We start from the raw sequence: 17965 nt of genomic DNA, 5'->3' as shown, positions 1-17965 counted from the left end.
GTGTGTTGTTAAGACACCAACATTAAACATGCGCACACACACGGACTGGCCATCGGGAGTAGCGGGAGTTTTCCCAGTGGGCCGGTGGTTCAGTGTGGGCCGGCGGAGAAAAAAAAAAAAACAGTTGCGCGCTGGCCTTTAATATGATAAGCAATGTTAACAGTTCTTTAAGAAACTGTTAACATTGCTTATCATATTAAAGGCCAGCGCGCAACTGTAATAAGCAATGTTAACTGTTTCTTAAAGAAACTGTTAACATTGCTTATATTAAAGGCCAGCACGCAACTGTTTTTTTTTTTTTTTTTTTTCTCTCCTCCGCCGGCCCACACTGAACCACCGGCCCACCGGGAAAACTCCTGCTACTCCCGATGGCCAGTCCGTGTGTGAACACGCACAATATAGAGACAAGTCCTTAAGAATTAACATACATGAAAATAGCTCAGCGGCATGTAAACATTCCCTGAAAGTGTAGGTGGCACTGCGGCTAGATGCTACGTGAAATGGCACAAGGCAAACACCATGCGTCGCTCAGTCAACAGACAAAATCCACGAACCCAGTAGTCCTCCTACTACTGTGGGTTAGTGTTCTGTGGCCAAAAACACCCCACGCACAGTCATTCCAAAACATCCCCACTAGTTGCAGGTTATGTCTCAAATACAGATATGCGTTGTGGATTAAGCGATCTATTTTCAAGCATCAGGCTTCTCTTCCTTCATCTTCCAAATGTGGACTCCGCTATCTTTTTGGCATGTCAGCATTGAAATACCATTTGCAGAGATATTTCACTCGCCATTAAGAAAAGTAAAAGCAACACATGATTAGGGCGACATGATTAGCAGGGGGACACCGTTTTAAGCGCACGGAATTTTAAAAACAATGTAATTACATCTGAGTCCGTCTACATCGCGCAATAAACCCGTCCTTAGCAGAACCTACTTCAAAACATGATGCTAGCTGCAGATGCACAAGTCAAAATCAAATGAACCCAAGTAAACATGCCGCGGCGGGCAACATTAATAACCAAATTGCCTTACCTTAAAACGCTGCCTTGACCACAGGACGACTCGCAATTATTCCACTTAAATCCACACGGTTTAACACATCTAACACAGCTAGCAAGCTGGATATGTGCTAATATTGTTGTGCTTGTTTTCTTCCGTAGATGCCATTTTTACATTACCCAGTCCCACATCCAAAAATATGACGTAAATATATGTTAATTGTATTATTATAACTATTAGCAAGCAAATCAAACAACATATTAACAAATCAATATATCAAATCACCCGACACGTATGAAAACAGAAGAACTGATTTTTTACTGTTGCGGAGATATCGCGGGAGTAGAATGGATGACGTATACAAGGCTACGGTGTGCCCTAGGGGACAGAAGGGTTCGTTTTACCTTACAAATGACAAAAAATCGTTTCATATCGATATTATGAATTTTGATATCGTTTGACACCAATATCGATATCGTGATAAAAATACGATATATTGCACAGCTCTAATAGGGCACTACATAGGGCACTACATAGGGCACTACATAGGGCACTACATATACATAGGGCACTACATAGGGCACTACATATACATAGGGCACTTCATAGGGCACTACATATACATAGGGCACTTCATATACATAGGGCACTACATATACATAGGGCACTACATATACATAGGGCACGAAACAATGCCTTTGTTCGCCATCTTTAGTGCACTTTGTGTTCGGTGGCAGGCAATTTGGAATTACAGTAAAAGCGTTATAAATTCAGTTTGATTTTAATTTCTGTAGATTTTTGTATTTCATGATAATTTAATTCCGGGACATTACGGTTCAGTTTAACAGATTCATTCTCTGGAGGCACATGGGATCATTAACCAGTTAACCACATTACACTTTATTTCCCTAATGGGTTTTATTTTATAATGAAGGGGTGTGTGTGTATATGTATGTATGTATATGTGTGTGTGTATGTATGTATGTATGTATATATATATATATATATATATATATATATATATATATATATATATATATATATATATATATATATATATATATATATATATATATATTTTATATATATAAGGGCTGTAACGATATGCGTATCGAAATCGCGATACGCAGAGCCACGATGATCCGTATCGCGATACAAGAAGGCAGAATCGCAGTACACCCTTTCAAACTTCTCCTCAGCCCAAAAACAGAGGCGCTTCCAAACTTCAATTTATGAATACTTTACTTTTTATTTAAATTACATTTTAAACTTACTTAAATTACTTTTATCTTTTTATATCTATTAGTAAGTCGTTTTTTCGCCGACCTGCGACAATCTTCTGCGAGTCACGCAACGTCCACGCTCGCCACTGGCAGAGCATTCATTTCTTTTAAGCGCTCGCCATTCTGGTTGCGACGCGGGGAGCGAATCTGTAAACAAGCAGCTCATTGGCTGGCTAGGTGTGCCACAAGCCAATCACAATCACTTGACCGGAAAGGCATGCAGTGTTGCCAGATTGGGCGGGTTTAGGTGCTTTTTGGCTGGTTTTGAACATATTTTGGGGTGGAAAACGTTAGCAATATCTGGCAACACTGAAGGCGTGTCTGCTTGGGCGGAAGCCTTCTGCGGCAGTTACATTTTGACACGCGAGCAACGTTTCACCATAAAAATTCCGTAATTTCCATCTGTTTTCCGCGATCACAGAAAATCATTGGCCCTATGAGAGTGAGACAGTGACAGAGCCACCACCCCCCCCAAAAAAAAAATCTTAACAGATTTACACGATTTGGAAAAATGACTTTTTCAGAACCGAAAAAAACAGAGCTTCCGGCTCAACCGTATTATTTTGAGAAATAAAACAGTCTTTGGATATACATTTATTCATTTTTGCATACAGATTACTCATTCTCTGCAGTGGTCTGAATTATTTGTTATTAAATAGTTAATGTAAGTAAGTAAATGTTAATAAGTCAAATTTACTACTTTAAAAAAACATTTAAAAAAAAATCGTGGGCCAATCGAATCGTGAGTTGGGTGTATCGTTACAGCCCTTATATATATATATAAAATATATTGTGTGTGTGTGTGTATATATAATATGTATGTATGTATGTATGTACGTATGTGTGTGTATATATATATATATATATATATATATATAAAACCATTGTTTAATTTGTAATCAAGGGGTAAATGTGATGGTATATTTGAATTTTTTTTATTTATTTAAAAAATTAAATTTGTAAATGAGTTTTCCTAATTAAAATGATAAAATATTTTGGGAAACACATTTTCCACAAGCAGGATTCATTTATAACAGATATTAAAATGGTGGAGGGAATATCTTTTATTTTAATTAATTAATATATTTATTTTTTCATTAATTAAGAAATGAATGAACAATGTTTAAAACCCCACTTTCTTCTGGTCCGGTGTCCATCTGTGAGTTTATATGTTGTATATTTGCTGTGATTAGTGTTATTCAGTAGTAAACGGATGAGTGTGAACATGACCGGGGTTTGATTAATAAACATGCGGGGTGGGGTGGAGACTGATGTTTGTGGTTGTGAGCAATGAGACAGCTGTATACTGGTTTATTTCCCATTTATGAGCAGAACTGAAATATTAATCATCATAGAGGGAAAGGATTGTTTTCAGATGGTATCTCATCACACACCTGAGCTTTAGATCTCTCTCTCTCTCTCTCTCTCTCTCTCTCTCTCTCTCTCTCTCTCTCTCTCTCTCTCTGGTTACAGAAAGAGTAATGTCGAGTATTGGAAGCCCTGTAAGTACATCATTACTGTGAACTCACACATTGACATTAAAACACCGGGTTACTGCTAGAGACCTGACTCTAAAGTGTGTGTGTGTGTTTCAGCACACAGTGAGGTGTGAGCGAGCTCCACTGCGTGATGTACAGAATGAAAGATCAGCGCTGCAGCAGACTCCACGCACTGCTAAAGTGTGTGAGGGTCACTCTGATCAGGTAACGCACTGTGTGTGTGTGTGTGTGTGTGTTATTGTGACAGTCAGGATGATAGCCTTGCACTACTCGGACTCCACAGAGGAGCGTTGTGGAGTCGGTGCTCTGTGATGTGGGTTTGATTCTCCTTTGATATTTTGGACTTTTTGAGTGAAATTAATGAAGTTAATCGGATGTCGGCGTTACGGGTCTTAGTTGAAGCCAGTATTATTCCTGTAAGGCTAACCCAGTCTGAGTCGTGGTTTATAAAGATATTTCTGAGAGAGGCTTTCTCTTCACACCTCAGCGTTTTTATTCTGATCTGAAAGAGAGGGTGTGGAAACTCATGTTCTTTGGTGTTTTAAAACGTCAGCGGTGAGGTGACCGTGTTTCACCAGGAAGGTGATGTTTCATTGGAATACTGTAACCTGGGAACGTTTGGGAATTTCACAGGAAGGGCTGGAGTCTGTGGGCGGGGTTAGAGAAGTCTGGACTGAAACCCATCAGGAGAATGAATGTGTGGTGTGATGACGGTAATAATAATCGTAGTGTACTCTGATTGGATTGTAAATCTCTGGTTTCCCTCCAAACAGAAGGAGAATCTCTCCGAGCCATCCTTCATCACAGACTCTGATCCACATCTGTGCAGGAGCCACACAAACACATCTGGAAAGAACATCACGTTCAGATCCTTCACATGTGCAGGAGGAGAGGTGGGGATTTCAGACAGAGCTGATCTCTCAGACCAGTCTGTTCTAATCCCACACGCTGTGAGTAACACCACCACCATGACACACAAGGATCATCCGTACCGCGCACACACCGCTGACGGGAAGCAGGAGGAGCACGTCGCCTCTGAGTCTCTGAGCCACACACGCTCCTCAGACGTCACCTTCATGTCCTTCACCTGTCCTGGAGGAGAAGTCGAGCTTGCAGGCGATGAATCAGTCGTACATGACGAATCGATGGTCACTGAAGATCCAGCTTCAGAGAATCCCGCTCAGAGTTTTGAAGATGAGGTCTCTGAGCACACCGAGCTTCCCAGCCAACATTTTGATCATCTGTACTGTGACACTCAAACATCTGAGCTGAGATCTGAGAAAATGGAGGAGGAGCAGGAGGAGGGTGGGGCTGTAAACCATGCGTTCAGGTCCATCTCAATAAACACTCCAGACATCACCTTTAAATCCTTCACCTGTCCTGGAGAAGAAGTTGGAATCGCAGAAGAATCACTTCTACAATGTGATTCACTTGTGAAGAATGAATCACTCATTGCTGATGATTCAGAGCTGCAGAATCTCCAAAGTGAGACCTGTGATGAGCACACCGAGCTTCCCAGCCGCCATCTGGATCATCCGTACTGTAACACTCAAACGTCTGAGCTGAGATCTGAGGAAATGGAGGAGGAAGATGGTGAGGAGGATGGTGATGGTTCTGTAATTCCTCCATCCATCTCCAAAAACGCTACAGACGTCACCTTTAAATCCTTCGCCTGTCCTGGAGGAGAAGTTGAGATCGCAGGCGATGAATCGATCGTGCATGATGAATCAGTTGTCGCTGAAGATCCAAATTTGGAGAATCCAACTCACAGTTTTGAAGATGAGGTCTCTGAGCACACTGAACTTCCCAGCCGCCATCTGGATCATCCGTACTGTAACACTCAAACGTCTGAGCAGAGATCTGGGGAAATGGTGGAGGAGGATGGTGGTGGTTCTGTAATTCCTCCATCCATCTCCATCTCCAAAAACACTACAGACGTCACCTTTAAATCCTTCACCTGTCCTGGAGGAGAAGTTGAAATCACAGAAGAATCACTTCTGCAGTGTGACTCACTCATGAAAAATGAATCACTTGTGCAGGATGAATCACTCGTTCCTAAAGATTCAGAGCTGCAGAATCTCCAAAGTGAGGACTGTGATGAGCACACCGAGCTTCCCAGCCGCCATCTGGATCATCCGTACTGTAGCGATGGAATAGAATCGTCTACTTGTAAAGGAAAAGGTTCCGTCACGTCCTCCTCTATGTTGGATACGAACAGTCCTGAAGGAGTCAGGACTATAAACGACTCTTCTAGTGCTCTAAACGGCTCTGCTGCAGCGGACAGGCGAGATGACGTCACGTTTCACTTCTCTGGTGCTGAAGTGGAGCTTGAGAACATGTACAAAACGTTTGACACGCCCATGCTCATGAACAATTTAATCATCTACCATCAGGCCAGGTCCTCACCCAGCACGGAGTTAAGCGAACATGGTGGAGAAAGTGTTCTCATTAGTGAAAAAGATGGCCGTGTTTATTGTCACGTTGTGAAAACTGATCCACGGGTGAGTGTTTCTGAAAACGACACTCACCTCAGGGTACAGATTTCCAGTTCTGGGGTTTGGGAAAGCTCAGGAAGTGCAGTCCGGTATGAAGGATCCCAAAATATGAAGTCTGAAATGATGGTTCCTGAAGGTTCTTCAGACACCACGGAGGTACCAAATGTAAAATCTGTCCAGCAGCAAGATCTCGACCAGGAAGTGTGCGCTAATCTCGAAGAAAATGTGCTTAAGGATGAAAACACGCGACTGAGATGTGATGAAAATGATGAAATATCTCATTCCCACCCTGGTGCTGAGAGAATTCCTGAAAAATTTGGTTCTACAGAATGTAAGAGTGTGCAGAACCACAACATGATCAACCAGAATGCTGATGACGCTAACGTGTCGAGGCACGGCGATCCCGAGGTCCTGCGTTCTGAAAGCATGGATGTGGAAGCTCAGATGAAAATGTGGAGCCACATTGTTCTTTCTGAACCTTCCACTCCCAAACATTCAGCACTTGGACATTTCTGGCTTTCTGAAAGTCCCATTCCTCCTCCGCAGCTGCACTCCACCGTACTCACTGCGCCGCTAAGCCCCAAACCCGTGCCCGCCTCTGATCACGAGCTGCAGAAAGAGAAGGTCATCAAGGATTTCTCTGCTGTGGGAAAAGGACCTCTCCAAGATCAGCTCAGGAAATTGGGGGAACTCCTGATCGCGGCCTCAGGGAAACTCTCCGCCCCGGCGGCCGTGACGCCTGTGGAGCAGCACGACGCCTGTGTGTGGACCACGCCCACACTGCGGCAGGAGTGCAGCACCAACACATCCGCCATCGTGGAGGAGAGGAGGGAGATGGAGGTCTCGGACGCCTGCACTTCCACAGACCCTCTGCTCTGGAGGTAATGGAGCTGTGCTCATGAGTTCACTGGTACAGCAGTAGGATCAGAGCCCAGCAGTGAGGAACGCTCTTCAGATACTTCACGGGTTCCGTCTCTAATAGAGTTACTGTGTTTTAAATTAAAGCACATAACTAATTAATTATGCGCTGCTGAGTCTCTGACCCTTACTGTGATTAGCTGGAAAACATTCAGCGGTGCTTTAATGTTTTGGTCCTCATTTAAATTACTCAAACGAACAACTGACAATTAAATGAATAAATGAACAACTCGCCCACTCGCATGACAACTGACCCGTTTACACACATCAGCAAATGACTCACTGACTCGAACAACCGGTGCATTCATCTAAATCACCAAACGAACGACTCACCGACACAAACGACTGAAACATTGATCTGAATCAGTAAATGAAGGACCCGCCCACTCGAATGAACAAATGACCAACAGCTAACAGTCAAGCCCGAATGAATGAGATTGACTCGCACAGAGAGAACCCCACACACCGCCAACGCCGCGTGCACCTGACCGAACCCCACACACCGCCAACGCCGCGCGCACCTGACCGAACCCCACACACCGCCAACGCCGCGCGCACCTGACCGAACCCCACACGCCGCCAACGCCGCGCGCACCCGACCGAACCCCCCACGCCGCGCGCACCCGACCGAACCCCCCACGCCGCCAACGCCGCGCGCACCCGACCGAACCCCCCACGCCGCCAACGCCGCGCGCACCCGACCGAACCCCCCACGCCGCCAACGCCGCGCGCACCCGACCGAACCCCCCACGCCGCCAACAAACAACAATCTGAACAAACCACCATCTGATTCATTAATCCTTACTATGTGTGTTGTTTCTGTTTCATCTGATGTGTGTGTGTGTGTGTGTTTAGTGTGAGTCGCAGTAAGCTGGAGTGTTTGTCCCGCTCTGAGCTGGAGCAGAAGCTAATCTCCACCCTCATCATGGTGGAGGTTCTGTCTCAGCAGCTCACGTCGGCCCAGAACCAACACCTGAGAGGCAGCGGCGAGGCGAGTCCATCCAGCCTGAGAGACCGCCTTGTACAGACGGAGCACACTGAGCTCAGCCGGGTCAGAACCAGACCTACAGAACTATAATATTCATTCTAGAGGTTCTTCAGTAGTCTGTAATGATGTTTTTCAGCTGTAAATGAGATTGCAGCTTTGTGGTGTTTCTCACGCTGTGACTGAAACGTGTGTGTGTGTGTGCGCGCTTTCAGACGGAGCCGTACAGAGAGCTGTATGTGAGCGCACTAGAGAGAATCCAAACTCTGGAGGTTGATCAGGAAACTTTTCACAACTTGCACCAAGCCATGCAGCTTATGAGCAACACCATGGTAACACACACACACACACACACACACACACACACACACACACACACACACACACCTCTACACATCAACACACACCAACCCGCATCACATTAAACTTAATATCTGTACACAGCGCACACAAGTAAAGCTGAAGAACCCTGTTTTTACGTGTAGAGTGTTGAGTTTGAGGTGTGTTCCTGTGCAGATGAGTGTTAAATCAGAAGTGGAGGAGGCTCTCTGCAGCATGAAGGAGCTCGAAGGCGTTGTTACTGATGATCAGGAAATCCAGTCCCAACAGGTGAAACTCCCTCCTCCCTTCCCACTGACCACTACTACACTGCACACCTGTTCCTCCCAGCTCTGGCGGCTCTGCTGCAGGTTCCTCAGGCTGGTTAGATGTTGTTTGTTGACTGCAGCGTTCCACCAGTGCTGCACATTCTCACTGAGGTTCAGACCTGGACTTTGGCTTAGCCATGCCAGAATATTCTATTTATTTATTTATTAACCACGCCTGCGTTGCTTGTGTTCGAGGCCATTGTCCTCCTGAAAGCTGAAGTTTCTCCAAAGCTGTAGTGTTGTCTCAGACTGAACAGGTTCTCTTGTCATATCCCTCTGTATTTTTCACCATGCATCAGTCCTTCAGTTTTAACAACATGGTAGCCGCGGGGTCTTAAGTCTTAAAAAAGTCTTAAATTTAATATTCCAAAATTAAGGCCTTAAAAAGTCTTAAATTGCTTTGCCCAAGTCTTATTTTTTTAAACAAAGGTCTTAAATTTACTCATACTATTCTACGATGTGAAAACGTGGGTTTTGCGTAACATCAGTGAATTTCTTGGAGTATGCGCAAAGAAAGAAACAATATTGATACACTTTCGCGCCGGCGCAATCGTCGGAGTCCGTGGTGGAGAGGAGACTCCGCGAATCGCAGCATGGGGAAGTGTCGTTTAAGTGTCGTTTAAAGTGAGGGAGGTTCCTGGAAGCGACGTTGAAGCAAGATGTTGTGTTTGTCGAAAGACCTTCAAGTTGTCCACTATAGGTCATTTCGCTTTCGAGTCTCACATGAAGAGTTCAAAGCACATTGCATCTGCCCTCCACCGCCACCAGCCCATCGCTCAGTTCTGCACGGTTCAATCTCCGAATGCAGCTGGAGTTGGCACGAGCACCGCTGTCGAACGTCAGCAGCGTCAGCTAAGCCAGACATCATCGGCAAGGCTAGCAACAACACAAGGGCCGAGCAGTGGCATGATGGGTGTCGGTGGAACCCCGACACTTCGGGCAGAGGTGCTCTGGATTTTAAAAACAATTATGGAACACCACTCGCACAGCTCGAATGAGGGCATAAGCGAACTCTTTAAGGCTGTGTTCCCAGACTCGGAAGTCGCTACAACATTCTCCTGCGGAAAAAAACAAAACGTCTTACAGAACAAAATTCGGTCTTGCTTGTCTTGAATGTGAAGATTTGACAAGCAATGCACATAATGACTTAAGTATATAACTTTTATAATAAAAGTATTTTTACTTGAAACATTTGTCATTATTGGGAATTTGATCTGGTGTTCTACGACCGCATAATGGGTGCGATGTAGGTCTTAATTCTCATTTAAGTGGTCTTAAAAACGTCTTAAAGTCTTAAATTTATGGTGGTCAAACCTGGGGAAACCCTGAACAAGATGCCCAGTTCCTGTAATACGATGCTGCCACCACCATACTTCACCCTCAGGACGGTGTTTGTTGAGGAATGTGAAGTGTTGGATTTGTGCTGCATGGAGTGTTTTGAATTTTGGCCAAAAAGCTCAATTTTTGTCTCCTCTCACCATAAAACATTTTGAGTCACTCCAGACATGACCCCCCCCCCCCCCCCCCCCCCCCCCCCCCCCGAGCAGTTTCTTTCTCTCAGCCCCTGAGCTCTGCAACTCTGACACCGTTTCGTTGCATGGCCTTGTCTGTAGCTTCCATTTCCCACTGTTAATCCAGCAAGATATTATTTTGTAATCTAATTTCTTTAGCATGCTCTTTGGTCTTCACTATTTCAGCTTTCCTTCAGATCCTCAGTCTGACCGGTCACACTTAAATTAATGGGCACTTTTATCAGAAAAGGTGAATTTTAAATCCTTCAGAGCTAGAGGCCAACTGTAAACCATTCGTATCTTCATTAGAGCAGTTTCTTTCACCTGGAGCTTCCACAGCACAGGGGGTGAATACTTATGCACACAGCATTTTTCAGTCAGTAATTAATTTTTGCCACAGAATATTTTCTAACAAAAAACCAATATCTTTAATTTTGAGTTTCCTGCGAGTAAACTGTGTGTGTGTGTGTGTGTGTGTGTGTGTGTAGGTGGGGCAGATGAAGGCACTCTTTGCCCGCTGTACGGACATGCTGAGGAAGATGGAGCAGAAGAGCAGGGTGTGTGTGAAGGACAGGGACGATATGAAGCAACAGATGGAAGAAGCTTTGGAGGAGAAATCCACGGTGTCTCTCTCTCTCTCACACACACACACACACACACACACACATGTGCATACACACCTGGTTAAATGGAACATCACAATACAGAAATTATATTTTTGCTTGAATATTTATATTTGTGTGTGTGTGTGTGTGTGTGTGTGTATGTAGGTGTTGCGGGTGCTGGAGCAGTTGCGTAACCATCACACCACACAAGTGTCTGACCTTCAGCGTAACCTTGGATCCCATGAGGAACTGACAGATGCACTCACACACACTTACCCACAGCTGGTGAGAACACACACACAAACATGCTCACACTCTCTTTTATACATCACTACTTTATTATACTCTTGTACCTCTGTTATTAATCCTCAACTCTGTGTGTGTGTGTGTGTGTGTGTGTTTCCTCTCTGCTCAGGTGGAGCTGAATAGGATGCACATGGACTCTGTTACCGAAGCCAACACACTGCTGAGAGAGACACTGGAGGATCACACACACCTGTTGGCTGAGGTATCACACACACACACACACACACACACTGCACTGGCACTCATACAGATCCCACACTGATGTTGTACTGAACACTATTGTGTGTTTTAGCTCCATAAAGCTCAGCAGCTCCTCCAGAGGACGTATCCGTTACTGCAGAAACTCCAGCACAGAGCGTCGGCCGCAATACAGCGGAGTACGGAACACCAGGAGGAGCGAGACCGCGCTTTAGAGGACAGAGAACAGGTCACACAAACACTCGTCACAGTGGGCATGTCCTTAACCACACCCCTGTTCACTAGATAGTGAATGAAATGCAGCATGTATCCAGTCCTCTGAACTGGAATAGTGAGAATATCTGAAAGGCTCCAGTCATCTGTTACTGTGTGTGTGGAGGAATATCGCTTTATGATTATGATCATTACATTATGACACTTTTCCGTGTGTGTAAAAGACGGAGCAGCAGCTGTACGAGACGCACTCTGGTCTGCAGGAAGCTCGACAGCAGGTTGCGGATCTCAACACACAGATAACCATCATGAGCTCAGGTGAGTGTGTAATATTAACCCCAGACACTAGGCGGCAGTACACACCTCACACACTCACCATCGGTCCATCATTAACCCCAGAGAACAAGTCACGCCCCCTGAGTTGTGATTGGTCAGTAGTTCCCAAGCAGCAGTGTGCTGATTGGACGATTAAGACTTAAAAAATGAATACAAGTGAAATGCTCCCCTGTTGCTTTTCTCTGGTTGCTATGGCGATGATAAAGACTTCAGGTTTAAGCAGTGTGTTGAGTTTGTCTTCACTCGCTGTTCTCCTCCTCTGGAAGTGTTTCCCCTTCTGTTGAGAACTTGGAGTGTGTGAATGATTGACAGGCCGTCAGGTGACACACTTCACTTGTTTGTTTGTTCATATGATAGACACCGGAGTGTTGAGAGCCATGAGGGATAAAGGAATTGTTAGTACTGTAAGTGTGTGTGTGTGTGTGTGTGTGTGGTGACAGAGATGGCAGTTCTGCGTGAGCAGCTGACGGAGGTAGAGGACGAACGCTCTCAGTTACAGAGGAAGACCACTGAGCTCTCAGCTACTGTTTCCTCTACACTCGCTTCCTACGCTTTCCTGGAGCAAACCCTCGCCTCCGAGACCAGCAAGTACGCCACACACACACCGTCAGCTTCTGAACATCTCACACTCTATACATGTACATCCTCATATGTTCTTCAGTCCATCACTAACTAGCCGTACACCTGCACTGCATTCTGGGACTTTTTGACTCCAGTCCTTGCTCCATGACTTCTGCGCTGCATTTCTCATTAATATGATGTCATCTTTTTTTCCTCCTGTTAAATTCTATTTTAACTATTCTAGCTCCACCCCCTGTGACATCAGAGCTACACACAACTGCTGATGTCTCACAGGAAAAAAATACATCAACAACCAACAAATCAGCACTAAACACGCATTTCAGTATAAACGCTTCAGGCTGATGGAGATTTTATTGTTTCAGGTTGCAGCGCTCACTGCACGACACTCAGGAGGCCAACGAGAGAGCAGACGGGTACACTCTCTCTCTCACACACACACACACACACACACACACACACACACACACACACACACACACACACACACACACAAATTATAAAACTTGGTTTACTTTACAGAACCCAACATCTCTCTCTCTCTCTCTCTCCCTCCCTCTCCCTCTCTCTCTCCCTCCCTCTCCCTCTCTCTCTCTCTCTGCAGTATCCAGGCGGCTCTGTGTGTGTGTGAGGGGAGGCTGGAGGAGTTGGAGCAGATGTTGGTGCAGAGAGAGAATCTTATTTCTGAACTCGGTGCTGAAACGGAGAGCCAGCGACTGCAGCTGCGCAGACTCACGCAGGTCCAAAGTGAACTGTCTAACACCAAGGAGATGAGTGAGGTGTGTGTACACACACACACACACACACACACACACGATCCCAGATTGAGAGTGATTATAAAGTTATGGTGCTGTCTGGCAGATACCAATATGACGTCCCTAATAGGAAACGGTAGTGTGTGCCAGTGTGCACAGAACAGACGTGCCTGTAGAATTTATGGCCCTGTGATGATGCACGTTATCACGGCTTCAAACTTGCACTAGTAGTGGTATCTACTGCCGAGTACTGCTCCCCGCTCCAGGGTCATGTGAGGGTGAGGTGATGGGGCAAGTCCAGGAGAGCACATGGGCACTGTCTCTGACCCGGGGGCTTCAGGAAGAACCAACTGAAACATAATGAGCCCTGTGGCTGAGTCCGAGGTGTCATTTAAGCTGGAAAAAGAGCAATTTGTGTGTGTGTCAGGGTTCCCGCGGGTCCTTAAAAAGTCTTAAATACAACTTTCGGTTTTCAAGGCCTAAAAATGTCTTAAATTGTTTGGAATGACTGGAATTTTCGAAAGGGAGGTATTAAATTTAATATTGGACCGAACGAGTGAAATGTCTGCATCTGGTTTGGGGTATTTTTTTTAACCGTAATTTTAAAAGTGACCCGCGTACCTTTTGGGGGCAGCATTGGCTCTGTGCATTCCGTAGATCAAGAGCTAACGTTAGGAGGCTACTGGAGGCGGTGCGGTGCGGTGGTTGTGAAGAGTGAGAGATGCGCAGGTAGCTTACGTGGGCGCTAGAAAGTGTTGATAATTATGGGAAGATGTCTGTTTAACGACAAGTGGTTGGGGGATGACCGATACCCCCAAAATAAGGAGGAGAATCGTTTGCGATAAAAAGCGCTGGATCGCACAAACGTGTTTAAAGACGGTACCGCAGCGCTGGGGACACGCCCACTGGGAAACTGGTTTTTCATGGACACGAGGCACGTGCGCGCGTTAGAGGTCAAGCGCTCCGGAGTGAAACGCAGGGGGGTTCGCGCATGCGCACAAGAGTCAGGTGGAAAATGGGCTAAAAGGAAATACTACTACTACTACTACTAATGATTAGCATCATTTTTTACATAATTAGCATTGTTTATTGTACTAAGTTTAATATAAATATATAAACAACCTTTATTTCAAAACTCAGTTAAAAAGAACTCCAGAAAATACAATAATTCTAAATATAGTACAATATAAATAATTTGTACAAAAAGTTTTTTTTGTTTTATTACTTATTGTCTACAACAGTGTTTTTAATATAATAATAAGAATAATATTAACAACCACTAATAATAATTAGTAGTAACAGTAATTATTGATTATTAATCATTACTACTTATGAATTAGTGATTAATAAGTACTAGGGATTATTAAATGTTATAAAATTAAGTTATTAAAAATTATTACAAATAATTATTAAAATGTAGTAATTGGTAGAATACAAACAAATACTCATCGATTATAGATAATTGTTTAAAATGGTGAACATTGATATAAAATAACTATAGTACTACTACTACTACTACTACTAATAATAATAATAATAATAAACAATAATACTACTAGTAATACTTGTTAATGTTATTTATTATTATTATTATTATTATTATTATTATCAGTTCAATTGTTATATCAATGTTCACTATTAAAAACAAATTATCTATAATCCATGAATAATTGTTTGTATCACTACTACTACTAATAACTACTTTTTTAATAATAATTTTAACTAATCTCATAACTCAATTTTATAGCATTTTAATAATCACTACTTATTATTTATTAGTATAATTTAGTAGTTGATGATAATTACTATTTATTATTAAATTACATTTTGATAATCACTGCTTATTAATTAAGTAGTAATTAATAATGCTTATAATAATTGCTACTCTATTATTAATTAATATAGCTAATAAGTAGTTATTATTAAAATGTTATAAAATTTAGTTAATTTTTAAAATTATTATTAAAAAGTAGTTGTTTATTATTATTATTATTAGTAGTAGTAGTAGTAGTAGTAGTAATACAAACAATTATTCATGGATTATAGATAATTAATGATTGTTTTTGAATAATGAACATTGATGTAACAATTGCACTGATGATTAGTTTAGTTATTACAACACATTGATTAATATTGATAATGGTTATGAAAGGTGACAGTAGTTTTTCTGTGTTTAATGTGACGCTCTGATGATTGTATGACTGCATAAACAGGTTTATGCTGTTCCCTGCTATAATCAAATCAAATCAAGTTTATTTGTACAGCGCTTTTAACAATAAACATTGTCGCAAAGCAGCTTTACAGAATTTGAACGACTTAAAACATAAGCTAATTTTATCCCTAATCTATCTATCCCCAATGAGCAAGCCTGTGGCGACGGTGGCAAGGAAAAACTCCCTCAGACGACATGAGGAAGAAACCTCGAGAGGAACCAGACTCAAAAGGGAACCCATCCTCATTTGGGCAACAACAGACAGCCTGACTATAATATTAACAGTTTTAACAGGTATAACCCTCAACTGTCCTCATGGGGCCGTCCTTCACAGGAGTGGGGCGATAAAACTCCGACCAGACACAGGGCACCAGGATGGATCAAGCAGGTCCGAGGGGCAGAAGAGGCCAGCATCTCAATCCCAGGATCAACATGTAACTCAGAGGGACAGATGGGGGGGGAGAGAAAGAAAACACGTTGTTAGGTATGCCCTAAAAATGACAAGTATTAAATCTGTGTGATAGGCTCACAGAGACGAGAGTCTTTACATCAGGCATGACGCACAATGGCATGTTAATATGGTAAAAAATATATCATGACCTGCTCTGGCTGGATGCTTGATTGGGTGATGGGAGCACACTCCTCAGCAATGATGAGATGCAGATGGGACCCTTAGGCCTGGCCAAGACAATTCAGTTACATTTCACCGGGTCTGGGACATGCGACAGAACGTCTGACGGCCGATTCCCTGCAGGCTACGATAGCCAGTCGAGGTCCCCAACGTCTCCACCAAAAGATTTCCTGTTGACTCCATGTAACTCAGAGGGACAGATTTGGGGTGGGGGGAAGAGAAAGAAAACACAGGTGGTTAGGTATGCCCAATGTCACCTGAATAAGTAGGAACAGTATACATATTGCACCGAGTACAAGCAGGGACTCCGGCAACTAACTATGACAGCATAACTAAAAGGAGAGAGCCAGAAGGTAACACAAGCATGAGGGAGCCCCGGGACATAAAGCAGCCAGCCACTGCACCGTCAACAAACTCGAGTGAGCAAGCGAGTGGGGACTGACAGCATCCATACATCCCAGTTTACCAAAACACTCTGTCTGAGGACCCTCCAGATCTACTCCTTTACCTCATAAACACCATTAACAAAAGGCTTGACTAAACAGATATGTTTTCAGCCTAGACTTAAATGCTGAGACTGTGTCTGATTCCCGAACATTACTTGGAAGGCTGTTCCATAACTGTGGGGCTTTGTAAGAAAAGGCTCTGCCCCCTGATGTAGCCTTCACTATACGAGGTACCAGCAGATAGCCTGCACCTTTTGATCTAAGTAGGCGTGGCGGGTCATAGAGGAGCAGAAGTTCACTCAGGTACTGTGGTGCGAGACCATTTAGTGCTTTAAAGGTCAATAGTAGTATTTTATAATCAATACGAAATTTGATTGGGAGCCAATGCAGTGTGGATAAGACAGGCGTGATGTGGTCATATTTTCTAGTTCTAGTAAGGACTCTTGCTGCGGCATTTTGAACTAACTGGAGCTTGTTTATGCACTTATTGGAACATCCAGACAGTAAGGCATTACAATAATCCAACCTGGAGGTAACGAAAGCATGGACTAGTTTTTCTGCATCATGCAATGACATTAAATTTATTATCTTTGCAATATTTCTGAGATGAAAGAAAGCTATCCGGGTGATGTTATCAATGTGAGTTTCGAATGAAAGACTGGGGTCAATAATCACTCCGAGGTCTTTTACTGCTGCACGTGAAGAAACAGAAAGGCCATCCAGAGTTACTGTGTAATCAGAAAACTTACTTCTAGCTTTATGTGGTCCTAGCACAAGTACTTCAGTCTTGTCAGAGTTAAGCAGAAGGAAATTTATAAGCATCCAGTGTCTAATGTCCTTAACACATTCCTCAATTTTATTAAGCTGGTGTCTCTCATCAGGTTTTGCAGAGACATACAACTGTGTGTCTCTATAATGCAGAAGATACTCGAGAACTTCCTCAGCCAGCTGTATACTGTACCACACGCACACTGATTTTGCTGTCAGACGCTAAATCACACATCATCAAAGATAATCTTTGGGGATTGAAATAATGCCGGCTAAGGTTGTTCAGCTGGTTCTACTTGCCATTTATTGTTTTGGTTTTTGAAATGATTCCTGGTGTTTTCTCCAGTAAACTCCAGTCTTCTCCTCGCTGCTACAGTAGTTCTGCAGCCCAGAACACACGACTTTGCTTCAGCTGTTTGCTGTCTAACAGCTGCCACTGATGCACCCTGTTATTCACCAATTGTGTACATTCTTCTTAAAGTTAGTAAAAAAAAACTATTGCAGAAAACAGTTTTAAGTTGTCGTATTTATCATTTTCTTTGCCATGGTACAGTCTTAATTTTTCCATTTAGAGGT

General features: G+C 43.5%; 1 protein-coding gene across 1 annotated transcript in view; it reads left to right on the top strand.

Annotated features, from left to right (window-relative positions):
- spag5 (sperm associated antigen 5) overlaps positions 1–17965 on the top strand; it is a 36009-nt gene that overhangs the window by 6140 nt on the left and 11904 nt on the right. Inside the window, exons 2-15 of the mRNA XM_060926636.1 lie at positions 3759–3787; positions 3881–3988; positions 4558–7160; positions 8053–8248; positions 8398–8514; positions 8699–8791; positions 10829–10963; positions 11111–11230; positions 11361–11453; positions 11544–11678; positions 11887–11980; positions 12439–12586; positions 12943–12993; positions 13182–13356. Of these exons, the coding sequence (XP_060782619.1) occupies positions 3767–3787; positions 3881–3988; positions 4558–7160; positions 8053–8248; positions 8398–8514; positions 8699–8791; positions 10829–10963; positions 11111–11230; positions 11361–11453; positions 11544–11678; positions 11887–11980; positions 12439–12586; positions 12943–12993; positions 13182–13356 (4089 nt within the window). The 5' untranslated portion in view covers positions 3759–3766. The remainder of the gene's footprint in view (positions 1–3758; positions 3788–3880; positions 3989–4557; positions 7161–8052; positions 8249–8397; positions 8515–8698; positions 8792–10828; positions 10964–11110; positions 11231–11360; positions 11454–11543; positions 11679–11886; positions 11981–12438; positions 12587–12942; positions 12994–13181; positions 13357–17965) is intronic.

The sequence above is a fragment of the Neoarius graeffei genome, chromosome 7, assembly GCF_027579695.1.
Source record: "Neoarius graeffei isolate fNeoGra1 chromosome 7, fNeoGra1.pri, whole genome shotgun sequence".
NCBI classification, from domain to species: domain Eukaryota; kingdom Metazoa; phylum Chordata; class Actinopteri; order Siluriformes; family Ariidae; genus Neoarius; species Neoarius graeffei.
The sequence above is the reverse complement of the archived record's forward strand: the minus strand, read 5'-3'. Positions and strand labels throughout refer to the sequence as shown.